This window comes from Eleginops maclovinus, chromosome 8 (genome assembly GCF_036324505.1).
Source record: "Eleginops maclovinus isolate JMC-PN-2008 ecotype Puerto Natales chromosome 8, JC_Emac_rtc_rv5, whole genome shotgun sequence".
Lineage (NCBI taxonomy): Eukaryota > Metazoa > Chordata > Actinopteri > Perciformes > Eleginopidae > Eleginops > Eleginops maclovinus.
Window position 1 is genome coordinate 7,399,027 of NC_086356.1, and position 23,968 is coordinate 7,422,994.

General features: G+C 40.1%; 1 protein-coding gene across 1 annotated transcript in view; it reads right to left on the reverse strand.

The window, feature by feature from the left end:
* LOC134868544 (ephrin type-A receptor 5) overlaps positions 1 to 23,133 on the reverse strand; it is a 65,672-nt gene extending 42,539 nt beyond the window's left edge. Inside the window, 3 exon segments of the mRNA XM_063889765.1 lie at positions 8,779 to 9,496; positions 17,607 to 17,671; positions 22,899 to 23,133. Coding sequence (XP_063745835.1) covers positions 8,779 to 9,496; positions 17,607 to 17,671; positions 22,899 to 22,998 — 883 coding nt within the window. The 5' untranslated portion in view covers positions 22,999 to 23,133.
* Positions 23,134 to 23,968: the final 835 nt, after the last annotated feature.

The following is a 23,968-nucleotide window of genomic DNA, read 5'->3' on the forward strand; positions in this document are numbered from 1 at the left end:
AACGACACACAAAATGCATGCTCCATTTCTATTTATGTCTGCATGAACTCCACCTACTCCTCTTTCCAGACTCCAAGAGAGACTGCAAAGAAAAACATATTGTTGATGTGTGACTGCTGTGAAACTGTATCATTGAGAAACTCGCCGCCTGACCTAAATGCATTGGAAAGGGTCCACAACAACCAGTCTAACCAGTCCTGCAAACCAACGCTGACTGGGACTCCAGAGACTACCGGGCTTTCGTAGAAAGATGCTGGCTGTGCCAAGTGAAGCATTTTATTAATATTTCACCGACTGCAGGAATGTGGGTGTGTATGTGTGCTTATATTTTTGTGAGGACATTGTGGCTAGCCCATTTTTCTTCAAAGGGGTGTTTGAGGGTTGAGGGTTAGGATTAGGTATGGGTCAAGATTGGGGCAAATGGAGTTAAGCACCTAGGTATGTTGGTTATGGCTCGAGGTGTGTGTGTGTGAGTGTGTGGGGGGGGCGGCTTGGCTGTGTCAAGAACAGCCCTCAAAAGTATAAAAAAAACATGTGAATATGTGTGCACGTTAGCAGGGGGGAGGGTAAAAAGGGAGGAAGCACTTCTGGGAAAGTCAGTTTACCCAACAAGCACTCAGGAAGCACTTTAGTTGTCATGACAGCATCGCCACGTTGAGATGATGGGGTGATGGTGAAGGGGGCGGGGAGGAAGATGGAGGAGGAGAGGAGGGAGAGAATGTAGTGAAAGAAGTCTGCAGGAGAAGCGGCTTGCTATTGAACAGGATCTGGAAAGATGAATGGTGGCTCTTTCGGCAATACATCCAGTCGATTCATATTTCAGGAGATGACGGAATCAAAAAGGCTTCCTGCCACTTGCAGATTTTGGCGCCATCATTCACCATGCTGTTCTGTCGCTTGAGCAACTCAGGGATGAGTAAGCCTTTCTGAATACTGATATCCCGAATGATGAAATGTAAAAGACACAACCCAATAGATAGAGCAAATACCTGACTTGCGATGCATTCAAGTTCAGTTAGTTCTTTAATTTAGCATCAATCGATTAGGGCTGAATAGTACGGCAGTCCGGCAAAAATGTATATTGATTTGCTTAAATATACAATCATCAAACATTTACGAAGGTTAAAATTAAATAAAAATACAATTAAAGGAAAGTTACATTTTTACTGGTGTCATTTTCCTTCCTCTGACCTTGGAAAAACAGCGCCAGGATTAAATGGTTTTATATATTTTACAGCGGCAGTATAATTTTTTCTTGTGCTGCTTTTTATGATAGTTTTTATTATATACTAATTGGCATATTATTTTCTTAGTTTATCACTTGCTCGTAAATGTCAACAGTAGTCTTTAAATACTGAGGTTTTTTTCAACCTTTGCTAAGATATTCAACCATTACAGATATGAGCATTAAAAGATTACTTAGGTTAATAACAATAGAAACTTACATTTTACTGCTGTCAATTTTACTCGAAGTTCCGCCATTGGGGGTTTACATTTTTTACTGGGAGAAGTCTTTCATTACTGTGTCTTGTAAATCCCCTGAGAAATGGGTAAAATCCATTGCTTGTGACATCACAAAGGTGCAATGCTATTTTAAAATGGTGTCAATTAAGCAAAAAAGATGCTCCATTCTACAAAAGTCTATGAAAATATTTAAAATCTATTAGGATCTCCGTCAAGTCAAAATCAAATTCAACACAAAAGAAAAATAAATCAAAGAGGTGTTAGAGCTAGGTGGATCCTTATCAGCAAACATGGGTGATCATTTCGAATTAGCTGATGCTGTCACAATCTCTGTTACGCAAGCTACTGTAATACCCCTTTTCACCATCCACCACAAGCTCCACATTGCAAGCGTGAGCTGCCTGTTCGCTATCTCATAATTCCCTCGAGGGAGAAGCCAGAAAGCTTCCTCGCATTACGTCGCCAGTGAGAGAGTTTCTGATGGCACCACCGGCACCGTGACCAGATCGAGTTTGACATGTGCTGCAGTGACGTCTGACAGGCAGGCAAACACAGTAGAACATCATGGGAGCTCTGAAACCGAAACAAAGTATTGCCATGGGAAATGCAAGACTACCAATGACACACTTATGCGACACTCGAGGAATGAAACACTCCGTGGTGTTATTATTGGACCATTGAGCAGCCCTTCATCATGCCACACAATTCTTTTAATTGATGATTCCTTAGTTAGATCTTTTCTCATTTGTATTCCTCATCTTCTTTCCTTCTTTTTATTCTTCTCTGCCTACCCTCCCCCAACTTCCCGCTCTGCTCTTCCCCCTACTTCACTGCCCATCTTATACCTCCAAGTCTTTTCTTTTGTCACTTGAATTCATCTCAGCCTGATTCTGAACATCACAAAGCTGTCAATCCCAGGATTCCATTCAGCCTTTATTTCATTTTCCCAACATTACATTCAGCTCATCTTCCGAACGTATAATTTAGAACTTATTCTATTATTCCAACATTAAATCCAGCCCTATTCCATCATTCAAGTGTGTCACTTAGCTCCTTTACTACAATACGCTCATATGCTATTATTTAATCACTCAAAAAACCCTTACTTTCACTCTTCTCCCGTCTTCTTCATTATAGCAGCACCATTTCCAACTAAAAGTCTATCATTCAACAATCATTTACATTTTTATTCTACTCTTTTTATTACTCTTGTTGTAATGTTCTGCCTGAAACACTTCAATTGGGCTCCTTTGTTTACTTCAGTAACATAGAAACATCACTATGTAACACTTGCACTTTTATTGCGTTTCAACACATTTCACAACACAAGACAGGCTAAGGGATGGGACATCTCTATGTGGTTGACCAATCACCGAGCCGGCCAGCTAACCAATCAGAGCTGACACTTGAAAGGAGTTGCTGCAGCACAGGCAGTATGAGAGAAATAAAGACCTTTTTCAACGTTAAAGCATGCAAACATATCACAGTAGAGGCACAACATACAAATAAGATACTGAAAATGAGCATACTTTGTCCTCTTTAAGCGAAAAAACCTTAAGATTCTAAATGTATGAGAAACCGACTTTTCTCTTTGATCAAAGTCACAAATGTGTCACAGAGAATAGTCATAAATACTTGAAGAACCACATGACTTCACTTAAGGTAGGAAAAACTGTAAGACACCATAGAGGTTTACCCATATTACACCGGCAACGGACACCTTACCAAATTATACTTTGCAATAGCATTCAGCAATAGAACATTCCCTTTTAAGACAAGTGATTTCAGCCTGGATTCGCCACTATCCTGTAGAAAATTACATACTGATTTGGTGGCAATAGCTTTTGTAAGTGAAGCAATATACCGTAGGTCCTTGACAGGTTCTTTTTTCTCGTAAATTTGATAGTTTTTCTGTAAGGTTTACCACTTTTTTCCAACGGGAACATCAACGTTTTTTCTCTCACAAATGTACAATGCACTATGTACATTTTTAATATAACCTGCATACTTTTGATATAACAGCTATTTGTGTGTTTTGTATATATTGAGTGTGTAAGTGTATGTATAGTATGTATAATAATGCATCTCGATATTTCTGTCTGCACACACAAATTGAACGATTGACAATAAAGTTGACTTTGACAACTTCAATCAAGGAATTTCTGAGTCTCTCTGAATAGAACCCCCATCCCCCTATGGCTCTTTAATGTATAGGACATATTTTGTACCTTTAATGGCCTGAAAATACTGTCATATTACATGGTGAAAACTGCTCAGCGAACCCAAATGAGAAATAAATGGCAGAAAATGGCTCTCATCAATGTACAAAATGTTATAAATAGCCATGTTTCTCAAGTGCCATGCAAACGCCATTCAGCTCTTCTCCTCACATTACTCCAATGTTCCTTTCAGCCATTATTCTCACATTCTTTCTAGTACTCACTCAGCCTAAATCACATCTGCGAGGCTGAACTCAATCTACAATCCCCCCCTCCCTTCCTTCTCATCCATCTCCTCATCCATCTGGCCAATTCTATCCTCAGTTATCCTTTTCTTTATCGCAATCACCACTGAAACAACTCTCATCCATCTCTGTGTCTCTGCCCTCACACCCTGTGGCGAGAAACCTTCCATTTATCTTGTGTCCCCTTGTTTTGCCATCACTTCTGCTCTCTGTAATCCTCCAATCTTTCACTCTCTCCATCCATCCATCCATCTATGTACCCACGGAGGCGCTCCCCTCCACCCCCATGCCTCTCTTCACTCTCTCTGTGCTGACAGTGCTGCAGGCTACCACCAATTATCCCAGCTAAAGTTGTGCCTGCGTCTATACATCTCACACAACCACATACAATATCTTAAGATGTCACCCCACACATAATCATAAATCTCCGGTGTAACGAGACAAAACCACCACGCGCTTTATATGTGAATAAATTCAAGTTCCATCTCCGTGACTCTTAACCATGAACAAATTATATGGAAACAGGTCATTTATTTGCTATAATGTCATTTGAATAATCAAAAAACTCAAATAAAGAAAATAATACCTACCAGAACAAAGCAATGAATAACAACACAAATCCAACAATGCATTTCTGTACAGAAAAATGCATTGTTCAGCCTTTTCCAATATTTCCCCAGGTGAAAAAAACCCTAACACAGTGTCTGCATGGGAGAAGGATAGGAGGCTAATAAGACAAAATCGTATTGTTGACAGCGAAAAATGGAGGGATCTTTCAGAGAGTTAAAATGGAAAGTTAAAATTTGGCACTGCCAAAAAGTGTATAAAGACAGAAAAATGCTGATGTATCTGGCAGCAATAAAAAGGAATAGAAAAAAGGAAGGAGGGAGACGCAATGAATGGCAGTCACTTCAAGACAAAATGAGCAAAGGAAAAGGACATGAAAGATTGCAAAATAGAGAAAGCAAATGAGACAAAGCACAGGAGATGTATGAATGATGGGAAGAAAAAAGACAAAGAGGGGGAGAAATAGCTGTCCGTAGCGAGTTTTGTCCTATATTCACAAAGGCTGCGTTAAATCATGCTCTACGAGGTAGCACAAGCAGTCATTTCAGCCAGGATCCACACAGATATAGCCATTTTCTCTCATTGTAATGTAGTATGACCTGCAACCCACAGATTCAAAATCGACATGCTTAAAACCCTCACTAAAATGTGGCTATTAACAATGGTGTATTTTGAAAAAGAGCTCTACCCTTTAGAAAATCCCACTGACATTCACAGAGAGGGCAAAGTAGACATAATAGAGAGGAAATTAAAAACCTGGTTCATGTTCTCAAATCCAAATTGCTGGATATTTAGTACCAGAACATCTTGGAGCCAAACAAATCTAAAAAAGCCTGAATACTAGAACTCCTTGGGTATGGATACCACGTTTTAAACGTCTCAGAAACAGGATTCAACACTTAATTCCGCCGTCAGTGATTGAAATGCAGATGAAAATGTGTTTTCGAAAGCAGCGAGCACGTTTGGTTACGAAGCTGAAGAAAGAGAGGAAGTCCCGCCATGTTTCTCTCTGTAGACACTTCAAAGATCAGTTTCATTTGCATGTGAAATTGGTAAAAATAAAAATCGTCATTAATTGCATGGAGTGTGTTCTACAGAGTTTGTTTACTTCCTTTTAGTGGACCATTATTCAAAAAATCAATCAATCAATGAGCACCGGAGATGTTGTTTTATTCTCTAACGTATAACCATTGGAGGAGAAATTAACATATCACACAACTCCATCCTCACGGTATGCACAACACTCTGAAACTCATTAAAATGGAAATCAGTTAAAGCACCTGCAACTTTGTTCTGTTGCAACCGGACGGTGGAAACAGTGCTGTTACCTTCTTGAAATACATGGTGGCAGATTTTATCAGTTTCAACAAAAAAAGCAGTCTCACAGCCCTACGTGAAAAGGAGTACAAAGGGAATGCCTGTTTTTGTTCGTCTCTTTTAAGCTTGGTCGGTCTACACCAGAGAAGACTTTGCTGAAATTTTTTTTGATCATGTCTCTTCAAACAAAAAAAAACGGTTTTAATCTTTACTGCTGTCCACACACCAGCCACATACAGACGAGAAGCACTGTGTCTTTTTTATCTACAGAAAAAATGGAAACACATTTCACAGAAACTAAAAAACCTTGTGAATTCCAAATATTAAGCATCTGCCCCAAAAGGGAAAAATGGTTTCCCCCATGATCCTTGACACATACAGTATGCACAGTTTGCAGATGATAATGTTGATAGTACATCAAATTTTCCCAACAAAAAAGATTCACTTACTGAAAATACTGTGTGTTCATTTATTTGCTTTATTTCGTAGTCTGTAGAGCTTCTTAAGACACATATTTCTTAAACTGCACCTCAGTCTGCAAAGGCAGTGCACACGCAGCTGACATGCTGCTGATGCAATCAGCTGATGTAGGGTAAATAATGTATGACTGTTGGCACCATCAAAGCATGTTCCTTTTACTTCAAAGAATCATACTCTTAAGAACAAACAATACTCAAAGTCTACAGCCATGCTAGCGGCTCTGTGATGCTGTACTTATAGATATTAGATAAAGCTAATGTCACACTGACAATATAGCCAGCAAAAGTACATTGTAACGTAACATAGCAAAAGGTCACAAGATTGCATTATTTTTTATCGATCTTTCTTCCAATCAATTCTTTATATATTAAAAGTAATCTGAAGTTTAAACATTTTCATTCTTGCACATTTCCATTATAAGTATATTACTCATCCAGTGGTGCGATACATAACACACTGCAATAGGTCCCTTTACTAAACTGCACAAATATAGCCATCACTTTTAAAATACTTGTGACCAAAACCTGTTGCCATGCAGCACTGATATATACCCAGTACCGAATGAGCACTCCTGTATTACTGCTGAACACCAGAGTTATATTTTAGCTCTGTCAGCGTCAGATATGTGACAGTATGTGTGACTATACAGTCTGTGGCAGTATGACTCCGGGCAAGCCAGTGGCACACTGGCAGCTATTGCCTAATGAACTCCCCACAGAGACTCACTGTCTGACTACCTTAAGCTAGAGATAGTGCACACATTGTTACACAGCTACTATCATTTGGTTACAAGTTACTGAGCTAATAAGAGAGGTGCTGTTTTTAAAAGCAATGATTTAATTCTGCTGGCATTGTGTGACGAATTCAATGGAAAACCACTTCTGCCACGCATGTCACCAACGAGCCTCCTCTCACAGTCAGGTAACCACTGCATGCTATCATACAGGCTTTGTGGCACAGGAATAATATACCGATATTTGGTGTACTAATGAGGCCCCATTATGATTTTTGGAGATTTTCCCTTTTCTGCAGTGTGTTATATAGGTTTAGTGCAAGTAAACGGTAAAATGCAAATGTTCCCTCCCACACACTCCCCCCCCACTGCCTGAAATGCCTCGACTGAACTCTTTTATTTACTTCCGAGACATTGTGACATCGCTTTTATGTTCTAGCGCTCCAACACATTGTTGACCAATCGTAACAGATCTGGCTAGCTAACCAATAAAGCAGACTGGGCTCTGGTTTCAGACAGAGGATGAAAAGAGGTGCTGGGGCCAAATACAGAGCTTTTTTTGAACATGAAAGAATGTTAACACACAGTAGAGGCACAAAGTACTAATATGAACCTGAAAATGAGCATAATAGGGCCTATTTAAAACTTGAAGCACAGTTTTGAGCTAAAACCAACATTTGTCTTTTGAGTACAGAAGCCAAAACTACATTTTTTTTGTAATGGAGTATATTTATAGATTTCAGAACAATACTGCACATACTTACTCATACTCGTGCAAAATTGAAAAGCAAAAGATAATCTCTCTTCATGTACTCTTCAAGAGTTGGCTATTTGTGATTGAGCATCTTAGACCAATCTTTAAGTTCATTGCCTGAGACTGACTTTCGATTGGTTAGGCATTTTGTGAATAGATGAAACATTCGAGTGCTAGCAAATAATCACACATTTTACGTCTCTGGTATTTTTCTGAAATTTTGCTGCGCCACTCAGTGCTTCTCTCGCGTGCACACGTAGAGTCTAGTGAGTAGTAGAGTCTGAAAATTGGGTAATTTACAGACAGCGCAGAGGAAGATTGGAGAGGAGTGAAGGAGAGAGAAACATAGAGACTCTTGGTGCCCGTGGAAATGGCAGTTAAGGTCGGCAGCGGGGATGTTTGGGCTCGAGTCGGAGCAGAACAACGGCTGTGTGAGAGCAGCAAAGTGCTGTAGGGCTCGAGGGAATACCCTCCACTAAGCAGTGAAACACACACACACACACACACACACACACACACACACACACACACACACACACAGACACACACACACACACACACAGACAGACACACACACACACACACAGACACACACACAGACACACACACACACACACACACACACACACACACACACACACACAGCGAGAAACACTCTAAGTAAAAGAATAAAACGGATCTGTGCGCAAACTCAAAACACACAATACTAAAAACAAACATGTGCATGGTTATAAAAATAAACAATCGGAGGAAGATTGCAACCCAAAAGCAAACACACAGGCCTGTGCACCCTCAAACCTAAAAAAAAAAGACAAAATGCTATCACTGGGTAATGATTTTAAAGGGTCAAAACAAAGCACTTCTCAAGTCAAATAATTAATTAGGCTCTTTTGTTGGATAAATTAATAACTGATTATCATAACATTACCATTTTTTAATCAATCATTAACTGACTGTGACAGTTTAGCAGTACTCCACACACGAGTGTTTCCCTCTTACCTTGACAGGACCCATTGATTTCCTCAAATCCCGGCTGGCAGACACACTTCCCGATCGGCACCAGCCATTCACCCTCTGTGCTGCAGTGCATCCTGGGAGGCTCATATAAAGGCAGGGAGTTATTGACGCATCGGCCCACTACCTCCACCAGCTGCGAGGCTTCTGAGCCCGGAATGGTGTCGGGGAACTCGGCCAAACTCTTCACCAGAAACGGGCATCGCTTGTAGAAAACACGCACCGAAACCAAAGCGATGCAGGCCCCCAAATCCTGAAACGCCAGGTAGAAGCCTTTGTGGGTCAAGGGACCTAAATCGCGTACTTCAGTGTTGAGCTTCATCACGCGGTCCCCGAGGTCCAGCTCTGTGAAGCTCTCATCAGCTGCTATGGTGTCGACTTTGATGTATCTGCTCTCCTTCATCGCCCTGTCCTCCTCCTCAGTCATCCCCGTCCCATCGTTCATCTCTCCGTCAATTTCCTCATCGCCCTCGTCCGTTTCGTAGTAGTACATGTTAAAAGTCTCCTTACAGGTCCCGACCCCCCCTGGCAGGCTGTTGCAGTCTCTCAGGGTGAACTTCAGCTCGATGAAGACCCGCTGGGCGCCCTCGGTCAGAATCCAGTTGGTGTGGAGCCAGTTGTTCTGGTTCTGCTCCATCACCCGGCACACTTGGTAGGTGTGGATGGGAGCATAGTCCTCGTCTACTTCCCCGATCTCCTCCCACTGAGGTAGAGAACAGAGGGAGATAATTAAGAGAGTGCCAAAAAAAAGGTAACAGTGAAACAAATCAGGATGCCTTCCCTTTTGGTCACATAAAGTAGAGCTGGGTTTAAAACCTCATTTTTTCTTGGCTCTGATAAATATCTAGGCAAGATTTTGCCTGAAACAGTACCTGGTCAAGGTAGAGTTAACTTTCCCTACTTCATATACACCCAAGTACATCAGTCCTACGCTTTCCAACATCGGGATCTTACCATTTTCCAAGAGTCACAAGATAAATCTGGGGTGCCTTGAGATCAATAAATCGTGTTTCAAAGAAGAAAAAATAAATTCCAATAAAAACAGTTTACTAAAACATGTTTATAGTATTTTTTAATTGCAGGTGAGAAATAAAAAAATGTATATTGAAAGGTATAATTGCCAAAACACTCATATCATATCTGCACCATAATTAGAATACGGATGTACAGAAAACCAGGAACCATGGGAAATTACCACAGTATAAAGGAGCAACAGTAACCTTGTTGAAGGGCTTAACAGTGGCAAGGAAATCAGAAAGTGTGTGTGTGTGTGTGTGTGTGTGTGTGTGTGTGTGTGTGTGTGTGTGTGTGTGTGTGTGTGTGTGTGTGTGTGTGTGTGTGTGTGTGTGTGTGTGTGTGTGGCTAGGTAGAGTAAAGATGGCAGAATAATCCTCATCCTTTCCACCTTGATTCATCCTATTGCAACAGCCAGCATATAATGGGATGATGTATAGTATAGAATTGATATGCATTTATCATGAATAAGGGGAGGAGTTCTTGTCAGCAAAAAATATAAGTACAACAACTTAGACTGTGTTCATCTTTTCATACTGTAGCCATACCTCTATAAAGTGTGTGTGTGTGTGTGTGTGTGTGTGTGTGTGTGTGTGTGTGTGTGTGTGTGTGTGTGTGTGTGTGTGTGTGTGTGTGTGTGTTAATTCCTGCCTGTGTGTGCATATATGCAAATGATTCCGTCAGTGTTCAAGCTTGTGTGTGTGCGCGTCTGCATCCCTGCCTGTGTGTGTGTGTGTGTGTGTGTGTGTGTGTGTGTGTGTGTGTGTGTGTGTGTGTGTGTGTGTGTGTGTGTGTCAGATAGCAGCATTAATTCCCTCTGCAGGTCTCCTGGGACGTGGCTATTATCTGCATCACTAGCACTCTCCCATGGCTAATACAGGCGCTTTATCATGTCACTGTAATATGGCCAGAGGGACCAGACTATGATCTGGTGTTATAGCTTAATAGCTCATATTAATCAATGCTGTAGCCGTTGTGTAAAACCTTCTGTCTTGTTCTCCATCTGTCTTTTTTCATACCTCCCTAGTTAAGCCTTTTTTCCTTTCTGGATCTTGGTTCTGTTTTACTAGACAGCACGTTGGTTGTTCAATGCCTCCATGTTGATATGATTATAGTATGATCTTATACTTCAATCTTTTAGCAGTCCAACTTGAAGTCACTTCCACCAACTAACATCATTTTTAAAGGCTGTTTCAGTTGAGTAAAGGTTAGTCATAGCTTAGGGTAACAGTAAATGCAGAATGCTAATAAGTGTCCTCACATGTAGGGCTGCTCGATTATGGAAAAAATCATAAACACGATTATTTTGGTCAATATTGAAATCACGATTATTTTTAAGTTTGAAAACACAATGCATTTATTCAGCCTTTCTCTCAAAAAAAAACAAACTCACTGTAACGGAGAATTTTAAAAGATAATCCTACTACTCGACATTTTTCATACATGTTTGGCAGAACCACTCTGCTGAAATTGTGTCGAGATGGCAACGCATACCGTTTGTCCAAAGTTTGGACAAGCTTCTTGAAACCCTCGCCCTCGACTGTATTGATAGGGTGCATATCTTTAGCTAAAAAATATCCAATGGCAGCTGTGATTTTCTTGTGCCTATCCCAATTCGACGGACAGGGAGTCGCATTACACAGTGTGTTTGAAATCGACGTCTGTGTTGATGTCATGGGGGTTGTGGCCTTGTCTTTTTGTTTCTTTACTAATTCTTTACTTAAAGTTTGAGGTGATTGAATAAGTTTGTTGTGTTGCCAAGGGGCGCAGATATCACTTTGCAGCACATTTTGCACATTGTGTGGTGCTGTGCCTCGTCGGATTCTTTGAATCCGAAGTGTTCCCATACAAGCAAACTTGTTCTACCCTTTTTGTTGCTCAAACGGGGCTGCCCTCCCTCTGCCATTTTCCACTCGCGCTGTTTTTTGAATACTGCGGGTCACCACACGCACAACTCGCATCCTTCATTTACAGCTGCTTTGAGAGCCAGTCAGCAGGGCCGTGTTGAATGCTTTGAGGGAGGGACTGAATTGCACATGTGCGTATCTTTCAGAAAATCTGTAGGCCTACCATAAGCAACGGAAAATGTCAAATGAATCATTTCAACTCGATTATATTAGTTTGGAGATCGTTTGACCCAAAGATCGAAATCACCGATCAAAATTCGATTAATTGCTCAGCCCTACTCACAAGTATACTGTAGATGCACAGACAGATCTGTGTGTGACCCTATCTTTCCAAGACTCCAACCCAGTCAGTCCCAGTGCAGACATTAAGCCTCTTACTGGTTAGATCACACAGATCCACCAGCCTGCTCTGAGCTTTACACAGCTTAACACACACACCACACACAACACATACACACACCAATCATTGTTGCTGGCCCAGCAGGGAGTAAAAGAGGCGACCTTCTCCGAGTTCGCCTGGGAGCAAATATTCAGTATGTGTACAAAGCGTGGTTTCCGTTGTCGGCACTGGGAAGTCCCCTACTGTGCAGCTTTACTGTAATAACAATGTGTGATTGCTAATGTTGATTGGCATCACTCTTGCTTAAGCTAACTCATTCAACTGAGTCATCAAACTATGATGAAACTGGGTGTGAATATGTAAATACCCTTGGAAAAGAACATTTAAAGCTTTAAAAAGATAGAACAAAATGACATCCCAACTTCATTGTTGCATTTTTTTTTAAAGCAAGGCCATAAAATGACACGTGTCAAACAAACAACCTGTCAGCCCCCACCAATCCTTAGCATTTCAAAGCGGTATTATTATTGGTACCACGAGCGCAAAAACAACCAGATCCCATTCCTTTTTTTTCAGAGCTTAACAACTATAAACAACACTGGACACGCTGCACTGTTTCCCACAGTTATTTGTGTTGCTTGCCATTTCAGCTTCTCATTAACTAGGGATAGCTACTTGGGAAAACCAAACCACTATAACCTTCCTGTTTAAGCTGAGCAATGGTTGATGCACTTCCTTTGTGCAGTATATCGAGCCTCTCTATATCGAGATCGTGTCCAGGAGTAGATAGTAAACACGGTGCTTAGAGGGATCCAATCTAAACGCCAATGGTGACTTTATTCTATAACCATTACATTGTGCAATTAATATTACTCAAGGTTGATAAGTTAAAGCAAAAACGTCATTGCCTCCATTTCCATTTATGTATTATGTAACCAAACGCTATTAATGGAAAACATGTCTGATTTGATATAGAAGACAGGCAGAAAGAGGGGATTGTGATAACTTTGACCATGGTTTTCCAAGCATGAGCTGCTCTATTGGAAGATTAAGTGCTTATTCCACTCAGTGTTTAATACTGTTGTACATGGATTTAAGTAGGTACAGTAGGGGCCTCCTGAGGTCAAACATAAGCAAGCAAAATACTTACACTGTAGGGTCAGGACCACCCATGCCATCATGAGGCACTGAAGAAGCAAAAGAACACACTCACAGTCGACATTTTAAACGTGTTGGCGTTCATTTTACAGTACATCAAGTCCTCTTTGTCTTAATTCAACATCCTCTTGTTTTCAAAAAAAGTGATTTGAAATGTGCCATACTCACTACCATGGAATTCACACAACCTCTTCTTAAGGGTCAGTTCACCCAATTCCAAGTAGAAAGAAAAATCCCTGTTTCTCAGAATAATGCCTTGTTTGCTGTGGGCAGCTCCTGTAGAAATTGTTGGGAATCACACAGTGTGATGTTTGGGACATTGTTTCCTAGAAGGAATGTTTCTGATGTATTTTCAAAGGTTGATCAAGATGTCATTCACTCTTGTTATACAGAGGAAAATATCGGGCACAGAAACACAAAAACTGCATGACTAGATACAGAATAGAAAATTACAAATAATTGATTGGTTAGATTTGGGTGAATAACTGTGATAAACCAAGAAGCCAACACATTGAAAGTTTTTGGTCTCACTGGAAATGATTAGTCTTATAAATCAGAAGTATCATTGCTTTTGGACCTGATCCCACAGCCCTAGTGTCTATCTACTCTCTGCACCACCTTTTCTCCACTTCACTTCCAAACTGAACTGTCCCTACAGGCATCCTTGTAGCTACTCATTAGTGTGCGCGTTTGTTGGCTGCAATGTGTGTGGGTGTGCTGTGCATCCGGGTGTCACAACCCTCAGTCGACCCCATGTGGCTTTGCTGAGTGGCCTCCTGGCTCTAAGTCTATAAAGCTGTCTCCAACTTATTATTACCGCCCATTACCGCTGACCGTCATGGCACTGTGACAGAACTGTCCCTCTCACTCCTTATCCATGGAGGAACCCTTCCCCCATGCTTAACCCCTAATTCCTGCCCCTATTTAATACCTACCAAGATTCCTCTTCTGCTTCATGTCTTTGCCTTTTCCTGTCATCCATGTCGATCATAATTTTTTTAAATGTGTCCTATATTATTCTCTCAATTATCCAATCCTAAATCCAACCTGCCTTGTAGTGTTCCCCTCTTTTCCTTTAACCCTGTTCAAATGCAGTTCCTTAATTCCTCCCGTCTTCTTCCTTGTCCCTTATTTCTGCTTCTTCCAGCCTTCCTGTCAGACCTTCTAAAGCTAAGTTCCACTGTTCTCATATAATCTTCCTCTCCTGTCTCGTTTAGCCCCCCCTGCCCTCCTACCTTCATGGTACTGTAATGTGCAATTGGGGGGACAATGGAAAAGCATATAAGCTCCAGAACAACAAATCTGTAACACAAACTGTTCAGCCCCTTCTCTTTTTCAGGAGCCTGAACCACAAAATTCAATGTTAGGATCATTGGGCCATTGTTGAGTATCTGAGTCGCATTTACAGCTGTCAACTTTTAGAAAAAAAGTAGGTTAACTTGGATCAACGCTTTTTAACAGCCATCCTTTATCAGTGTGAGGCTCTTTGAGTTTGGCATGGTCTGTGTCCTTACAGGCCTAGTGGACTTTGCCTACTAATGCAGGGATACAGATAGAGCAAAATGGGGAGGTCATTGAAATATATGGACATTAAAATGATCCATATTGTGGGGTCCATCTCTTTAATGGTACCTTTTCATGCTGACTTTTCTTTCTGTATTCTTGTCCCTTGAAGATGCTTGAGGAAGCAGCAGATAAAAGCATCTACCAAATTGCATGTGATTGGCAGCTCACACAATCTACGAACAAGCACTCTTTCCATTGCAATTGGAACAGGGAGTAATGGAGTTATTAGATGACAGGCTTGACAGCCAAATGGTCCAAAATGGGCAAGGAACCAACATTTAACCATGTTTTTTTCCTTCACCTTTATTTGTATCCTTTTCCTATCCGACACAACATTAATATTAATGTTGAGCCTTTCATTAACTAACATATAACATTATGAACAACTCATGAGTCTTCCAACTATAGCTCAAATAAAGACGTTCTTGAACTTTGGTGGTTGTTTTCGTCCTAATTTTTCTGTATCAGCATTCAGCAAAACAACTTATGAATAATCTATAGCAAACTCTCAAGCTGTAATTATTGCGTTCAATTCCGTACACAACTATTTCTCTTAATTTTGTAGTCCCATACTATACCCATACAGCTCTTTCCGACTTCATCAGCCCTACTGCTGCCAACAATGAGACAGACCAAATTACCTTTTCTATTAAAATACTCTTGTCTCTTTCTCCAGTTTTTCAGAAACTCCTCGCCCATGAGTTCTTCTGTTATAGGTTACAGCGAGTCTGATTTTCTCTAAAGTCTCTCTGACACTATTTGTTCATCTTAAGCTTTTGCTGTCTGACTGCCTGAAGCCCTTCGTCTCTTTCCAATCTCTACCTCTGACGCACCCATCTCCAGATTGTTAGATTAACCTGCTAGGAGGCCTCATAGCTACATTAACTCTGGCCTCCTGCTTGCTATAACCTAAAGACAGACTTCTGAAGTAGACTTAAAAAAGGACACTTCTCAAACCACTATCATTTCAGTTTCTATTGTTCCAAGGAGCTTGTCATAGACGAGGAGAGAAGTGTTTTCAGTGACAACCTAATCTACAGCCTTCAAGTTCAGCTACTATGTCAGTGTCATGCTGTTCATTGAAATGTGTCATAACATTTCAAGGTCGTCCATCAAATCTGAAACACTTTTTAAAACCCCTTATTTTACTCAATCTGCTATTTGCTTAAATGTTTCGAAATCTTTCAAAAGTCACTGAAGCTCTGGGAAAAGAGGAAAAACAGCAGAAAGAAGATAGTGAGATAAAAAGACAAGAAGATTACAAGAATGAGAAGAAAATGGGGATAAGGAGTAACATGAATGTTCGACGACAGGGAAGGATGGGAACTGAGCCAGAAAAAAAGTGAAGGATGACAGAAGAGATGATGATGATGGGGACGAAGGGGGGTTGGAGGAGGAGAAAAAAGGACGGATGAGGAAAAACCATCTGGAACATGAGACAAAAGAAAAAAAAGTCAGTGCCTCCTCAACATCTTATTACGAAAGACTGCTGCCACCGGGTGTGAATGTGTGTTTGTGTGCTGCAGATTGGGTTCTGTCCGACATATGCTGAACACAATAGGAATTATAATGGCCTTCATTGATAACATCTGTTATTTAAAATGACAAACAAACAATGATTCAATTATTTATTTCATGGGACACGTTGGTCATTTCAGTGTCAGACAGGTTTAATAGAAAAAACCAACACATTTTAATAACCTTAAGCCGTAGCTGAATAAAACACAACAGCTAATAAGAGAGGATGTCATAATGAGATCCTTATCACGTCTTTTCTCTCCTATTCGTCCAGCCTGAATGCAGTTATTTATACACTTGCATTGTGGAAACCACGGGCCATAATCACATCTTCATTAATATGATGGCGCATACAGCTGCTTTTGTCAGCACTATCTCTCACATCTACATACAGCCACATAGCAGACCGTGATTTGAATACCCAGAGCCGAGAAAACGCCACGGTCAGCACCATTGGTCCGGCTGAATGTTTGCCAACAGTTGTGACTATATGAGAGATTTTCCATGTGGATAAAATAGATGCACAAAACCAACGATAGCACAATCAATCCCCCCGAGGTTGGGGAATTAAATTGTTCCCCGGAAAGGTAGCAGATTACCGTCTCACGAGATGAGGTGGTGTTGAAACTCAAGAATACATGAATACATTTTGTAATCTTAACACCAGTTCTTTTTACTTTAAAATACACTCTACAACTCAACTATTTCCCAACTCAAGTAAGTAATTCACCAATTAGCCTTCGCCCTGGGAATACTTGGAAGTGGAAACTCAATTCCTGGTTTGAGAATAATATATTCCATGGTGACTTTCAATATCTTACTCATGAATTCAATTGACCCCGATAATAAAGTGAGAGTTATTGGATATTGAATGAACTATAACATTAATAAGATCAATCAAGTGCTTAAGTGTAAAACAATCAAGTCATAGGTGTCTTCGGTCATATACAGTGAGTTTACAACCTCAATTGTGCTTTAACCCTAACCCTAATCCTGGGCTTATTTTGATATTGTTTAAAATTCTTTGGTCACCTCCTATCGATCACTGGTGATGGGTTACTGGGTCTTACGGAACTATTGACAGACTACAACAATATTTTAAAAGCTTTGTGGTGCTTTGATATCAAATTGTATTAGTGGTAACAACCATGTCTAAACAAGACTAACGATGTGCTTCTAAAAAGACAACCAATCAAGAAATAATGACACTACGTTTGATGAAAAACATCAACTAAGAAAATGGGGTTTACTTGCGACACAGTATTTGTCAAACGTAGCCAATTGAACCACCTCACAACAGTTATACTCACCCCATTCTTAGGATAGGCCACCCATCCTAGGTCACCCATCACAGAGCGAGAATCCAGCAGGTTCACTGTTAAAGAAAACAAAGAATGTCTTAAAACTAAAACAATACAAAAAAGGACACAACAGAGGTTTTTCTCGTTATGTAACCAAGCTCCTATTACCCTCATTATGTGCTTTGCTTCAAGCAGTGTATGGTCCGCTGGAGTTGTTTATTTCAGCAGATCAGAATGTGACCAATATAGAACCATTAACAATCCTGATAGGTATTCAGGTACTGTCAACCTATCTAACTTCACATCACAAAGGCTAAATGGTATGCATTTTCAAACGGAGCTTTGAGTAGTGACACAATATTATTCAAGAGCTTACTAAAACAAGCCTTCGATCTGCAGAGATATTCAAGTGAGTCTAAATGTCTTTAAGGGTACTAATCTTGTTTGAAATTAAGAGGAGTGAGAATGTAAAGGTATTTAGAACATCGTACTTGAAATGCCACAATTACTAAATCAGAGTTGAAAAGACTTTGGTTGACTGGCTATTATCTATTTTTTGGGATACTGTCCCTTTACAGTGCTCTCAGCTCTGATCCATTAAAATCCTCATTTCTCAGCCTTTCAGATGAAAGCTGTCAAGTGTAATACCCTGGCCAGTGCACTCCTCAGAACATGTTTCTTTCTCATCTTTTACAGCAATGGTGACGATGTAGTCTCCTGAGCTCTGTATTATCCGTGTGTCCAAGTGTTCTTCTACAACAAAGTCACATTGTAAATGTCAAGTTCTTGTCTACAGTGTATTCCACAGGAAACTGTGAGGAGAGTTTTTGGACTAACTGTAAAAGTGCATTTTACCACAGATTTTCGTTCACAAAAATGTTAATTATGATTAAACAACAATTGGTCCAAAGTATGTTTCATCAGCTGGATGATGTTTCTTCCTGCATTTATATGAAGTGAAAAATACCTCGACAGCATTTTTACAGACAATGAACACGGTCAATAACATCAGTGAACATATGGTGTATCTGTCTTGCAACAGCTTAAAAACCCATCTGAGTTTGTAATGACATGCATGTCATAAACGCAACTCAAGTTTGTCAGGCCGGAGTTCAGTTTTCTTTATCTCATCTGTGAAAACAATGGGTTTGTTCTTAGTCTGTCACAGTGTGTGGTCAAACAATAAAAGAGAAAGTCAAACTGGTTGCTCCAATGTTAATATTATCTACTTGTTATTGGATCAAAACAATGAGCAACCCCCCCACTAAAAGCATAGTAATATCTTATCGATCTTACAAGGAAACAAATACATTTAAAGCTTCAATAAAAATGTTAACCAAGTGGCTAGGAGAACGGCTTCTTAGAAGAACAGACATTTTCCTGCAGTATATCTTGTTTGAGTTTGTCTACACCCACACCAGCAACAGCTAACCCTCTTGACACCTGTGATGTAGTGCAAATCTGATCAGCAACGGCATGCTTTCACTTATAGGTTCCTCTATGGTATATCAAGTTAAGGGGCTTGGTTTAGGCCCTCTTTTTGTGAAGTTGTGTAAAATGTTTTCAACCACTTAATTTTAAACTGTAACTGTTTTCATAACTTGGTCCACAGAGCTGTCAAATGCTGGGATAAAAGAATGATGGCCTACAATCCAAAATATGCAAGTGTGTCTATTTAAAACCTCTTATATGCAAACACATGCTCAATAATGTGATTAATTCCCCTATAAAATCCTTGCAAAATGTCTTATGCTTTGATGCCTAACCAACGCCTCATCCACGATAACTTGTGTGTATTTCACACTTTTGAAATTATTGATTTTTCGACAGGTTCTGACAAATTAAAAACTGTGAGTGACAGCTAATTACAGAGGACAATGGACTTCACATTATCAGACATCTGCTTTCTCCTTTTCCCCTTGAATGTAATTAAGTGTCACAGACAAGCCATATTGGTAGAAACCAGTGATCATCTCGCCAACTATAAGCCTTGAAGATGCCCTTGTGTATTCCTGTTTGGAACTGCCAACAAGAAAGTCCTGTGAAACATTAATGAAGAGCAAACAATGGTACTTCATGCAAGAGATTAAATCAATCGTCCAAAGGTTTAATATCATAAATGCCATCCATCTCTTAAAGCAGCTGGTAGTACATTATTTCCAGCTCATTGATAAGCCAGGTTATAAAAAAACCAATCCTCATATAAACTTTGACATGTCAACTAAAGAATAGAACATCCGCAGTTAGCAGAACATCATATGAGGCGAAGGCTATTTCACTGACTGAGACACAATCGCTCTGTAAACCCCTCCCAACACACAGACACACACTACACTAGTCTTACTGTCTCTGCTGCTCTGCAGAGAATAATAAAAGATGTCCTTAGGAGGCGATTAGACAACTAATTAGGCCATAAAGAAGAGATAAGTGATGCTGAACTAGATCATAAAGGGGTATGTTACCTCTTTCACTCTTTAGCTCTCTCTCTAAGGATCAAACCACCTAACAAGTTTGAGCTCAGCTGTGACAATGATCTACAGAACTTATTATTAAAAGTCATCACCATAAAATGAATGGTGACATTACTTCAAGGATACACTAAATATTACAAGAGTGCTCATGAGTAAGTGGATTTTTGAGCATTGGGAATACGATTATTTAAAAAAAGGAATATTTGAGTTTCAAGTACTCTAGAAGGTGATGGGTTTAAGATCCGACTAGACCTCAGTGACCTCTTGAATGTTGTCTGAATCCATATCTTACCTTCTACTTTTGAAACCAATGGTTAAAGCATACCACTTGTATCTCCTTATCACATTTCCATTTTAAGTGTTTGAACGTGACATTTACATGGATTGCTTCGGGCTTAATGGTCTCTCTAAAGCAGACCAACAGGCCATGGGCAGACATGCACTTCTTTCAAAGCGTTTAACTGTATCTACCACCCCTAATTTAATCAACGCCATTACCCACAAAAACAAAAAGTGATGGATTTTCAACTCCCTAAAGTGTCGGCTAACACACCCTTCATTAGCCAGACATTATTATTATTATTATTATTATTATTATTATTATTAATAGAACACAATGACAATCTCTAAAACAGATGTGAGGTACCTGGCTCTGCATTGAGGAAATGTTCGCAGAATAAGAATGGGTTAGCCTCAAGAGAGGAAATTAATCAAACAGTGTGTGCAGTTTTCCTCAGTTTCTGCCATTAGAGGAGGAGCCATACTGCAAGTCTTCACTGCTTAATGTTACTATATTAAGAAAGTGTCAGGAGTTTTCTTTGTTCACTTATTTCCCTTTCACTTCAGGATACACTTACATCTCAATTCAGGGTAAAATTGAAACTAAAACATTCATATGAGGTAAGTCTGCAGTGTGATGTGAGGACACAATATGAAGCATGTAGCCTGAAACAAACATTTAGATGGGTAAGTGGGCAATCTCTCCGATGATTCTTCCCAAGACATCTAAAGTGATCCGAAAAATGGTTAAATCCTACTTTTTCAATTACAATAAATCAGCCCAATGAGAGAATAGTGGCTATTTTAATGATGGGCTTCACCATCCACTCCAATTATGCATGCAATGTATGATTATCCTATGCAATGCAAATATGAGCCACATTTATCTAAAATGTGCATTGGATAGCAGCCTTTGGCTCTTCAAGAGTCTTAAGTTATGAGACTATGCACAGATTTTTTTCAGTTAAATTTAACTGGGAGCCTTTTTAGAGACAATAGATTAAAGTGCTGTTGCAGAGCAAAACAAATAACAGGTGCGATAAATAAAGAGGACAAAGGATCATGTGGAGGCGTATAAGGACACCTCTCTTTTTATCACTGTAGTCAAAACGCAAACTTGTGATTCAGTATGCTATTGATTTTTTTCTAACAGCCTCAAGCTCGGCTTTAACAAGGCAGAAATTCAAGTATTTTAAAAGTACCGGTATTGTTGCTGCAGACAACAAACCTTATGAGTAATTAGTTATCATGGATTTCATGTCAAACACTTTTTTTGACGTTATTTCAACTTTTCACATCTTTGGGGAACTTGTATGCCAGTTTGCACCAGTATATTGATGTAATATAACCCATAAAGCCCAGAGTACAAATCCCTAGAGAGGTCATTTAATTCAGAGTACACTGGCACAAACAGAAACCTATAGGTCAACTTTAACTGTTATACATGTTCACCCAAGTCTGCCCTGCAAACACTCCAGGACCCCTGAGTGGAAACACTTTTGTGACTGTACATTTGATCTAATAAATCTGCCAGGTGAAAAGTAAGCAGATTGATGGATGTTAATGCTGTCTTAATAGCCTCCAACAATGGCATTCATGTTGAGCCATTAAAATGCTGCCTAGTCTGGGACAATAGCGGGGGAATACTGTATTTTTTTCTTATTTTTAAGCAACACTGTAATTGTCCATGTTTTATATTTAGTACAGGGGGCTGCAGGTGCATTAATTCAGACATGAAAATGGATTAAATACCAATTTGCACTGAACATTATGGAAATGTTGTGCCAAATAATGAGGGGGTGCCAAATAAAACTTGTAATATGTGACAAGATAAGTAGCTTTACTGCAAGCTACTGTCTGAACTCACTAGCTGTCGGGCATGTTAACAGTATCAGAGGTTACAAGGATTCAATGCATATATTTAAAAACAGAATGCCAGGCTCGACTGAACCAAAAATAAGCTTTAAAAAGCGAATGCAAAAAAATGTCGCAGTGAAACCCTAAAAGTTATATTATTATAAGTGATATTAGAAAACCTATGGTACATTAAAACTCACTAGCACAGAACGAAAGCAAGGAAATTGGAATTCCTTACGAGAAACCTTATTTTATAACACCACAGGCAGCTTCATGGTCAACGTCAAGTGAGCAGTTTGAGTTGCAACGGAAGATGTTAAAGATCTTCATAGTGAATTTCTGCAGCGCACTGCGCGCCTGTCGGTTCTCCAAGGACTGGTTATCTTGATAGACGCATGTTCTGATCAAAGGTCCTCTTTTTATCTCAGCTTTTACCATTTCGGAACAAACAGTCATTAAACACTTCGGGGACACAGCTGTCATACACATTCCCGACTTAAATCTATTTTATAGGCGACCTCCTTTTCGGTCAAACAGCGTCAGAGCCGTGGCAGCCAAGATAAAGGAGACCGTGGCTCTGGAGCACCAGACACGGACCCTTAACCTTTAATCGTGCCTGACAGTGGCAATTTAAACCAAGACGTGTCACCGAACAGAAGTGTCATCAAACCCAAAGTGTCCTTGCATGTTTTACCTTCATTTGCAGGGATGCACCACGCTCCGTGCAACGCCAGACTCCAAACCCACGTCCATGCCACCAGCCGAATTCCACAACTCCACCAGCGAGATTGCATGGCGCATCCAAAAAACACAAAACCGGTCACAGGGCAGGGGGAGCTTTTTTCCTAAACAACAGCAGTTTCGGTCACCATGAAGCGGGATGCCGTAATGAAACCATCTGTATCTGTGTGCGTCCGCTCAGAGAGAAGGGAGCTCATGTTCTGCAGCGGGTAGAGGAAGCAAGTGAGAGCAGAGTGCGCTCTGGGTTTGGGGAGGCGGGCAGCCCGCCCGAGCGAGGGGGGCGGAGTGAAGCGCAGGTCTCTCCAATCACAGAGTGTCCACAGGTGAACCCCAAATGATAGTCCAATACTTCTCTCTCGTTCCAAATGTAACCACATTACTTTATTAAGTTCCTCCCGTTGTACTTTTGCACGAGTCAGGGTTGTTTCATACCAACCTTGTTAAACAATTATTTACAAGACATTTGAACAGCCTTCACTGACATGTTCACGTCCCCATCATGAATTGGTGGATTGGGATTGGGCCTTTTATAATTTTGAAACTTTTGACTATTTATTGAATGTCACATTTGCAATTGCATTATCATGAGATTAGGTTAGAAGAGATTAACCAAACCATGAACCTATTATTTAATCAGTAATTGGATAATGACTCAGAACAAAATATTCCTTAATGGACCCCTGATGGACAGTCACCTACATTGCAGGATAATTATTGCTTGAATGCAGAACTAATACGCATAGGGAGCAATAACATGTCATCTAGAGGTGGTAAGCTTCTGTTAATAAAGAGAGGAGAGTAGACATGATCCTTAAAGTCTTGTAAATAATCTTTGACATAAAGCTGTTATCTGATATTTTGCAAAACCATCTTATAAAGCCAGGCAGCATTTTCTGTCTCCCTTAATCCTTTTCACTGTTTGTTGTTGTCTTTACTTTCAACATATGTCACCTCAGGAAGTTAATTTGGAGTGTGGTCATGGTAAAATGCTTCGTACTGTCCTCTTAATTGGATACCCATTGT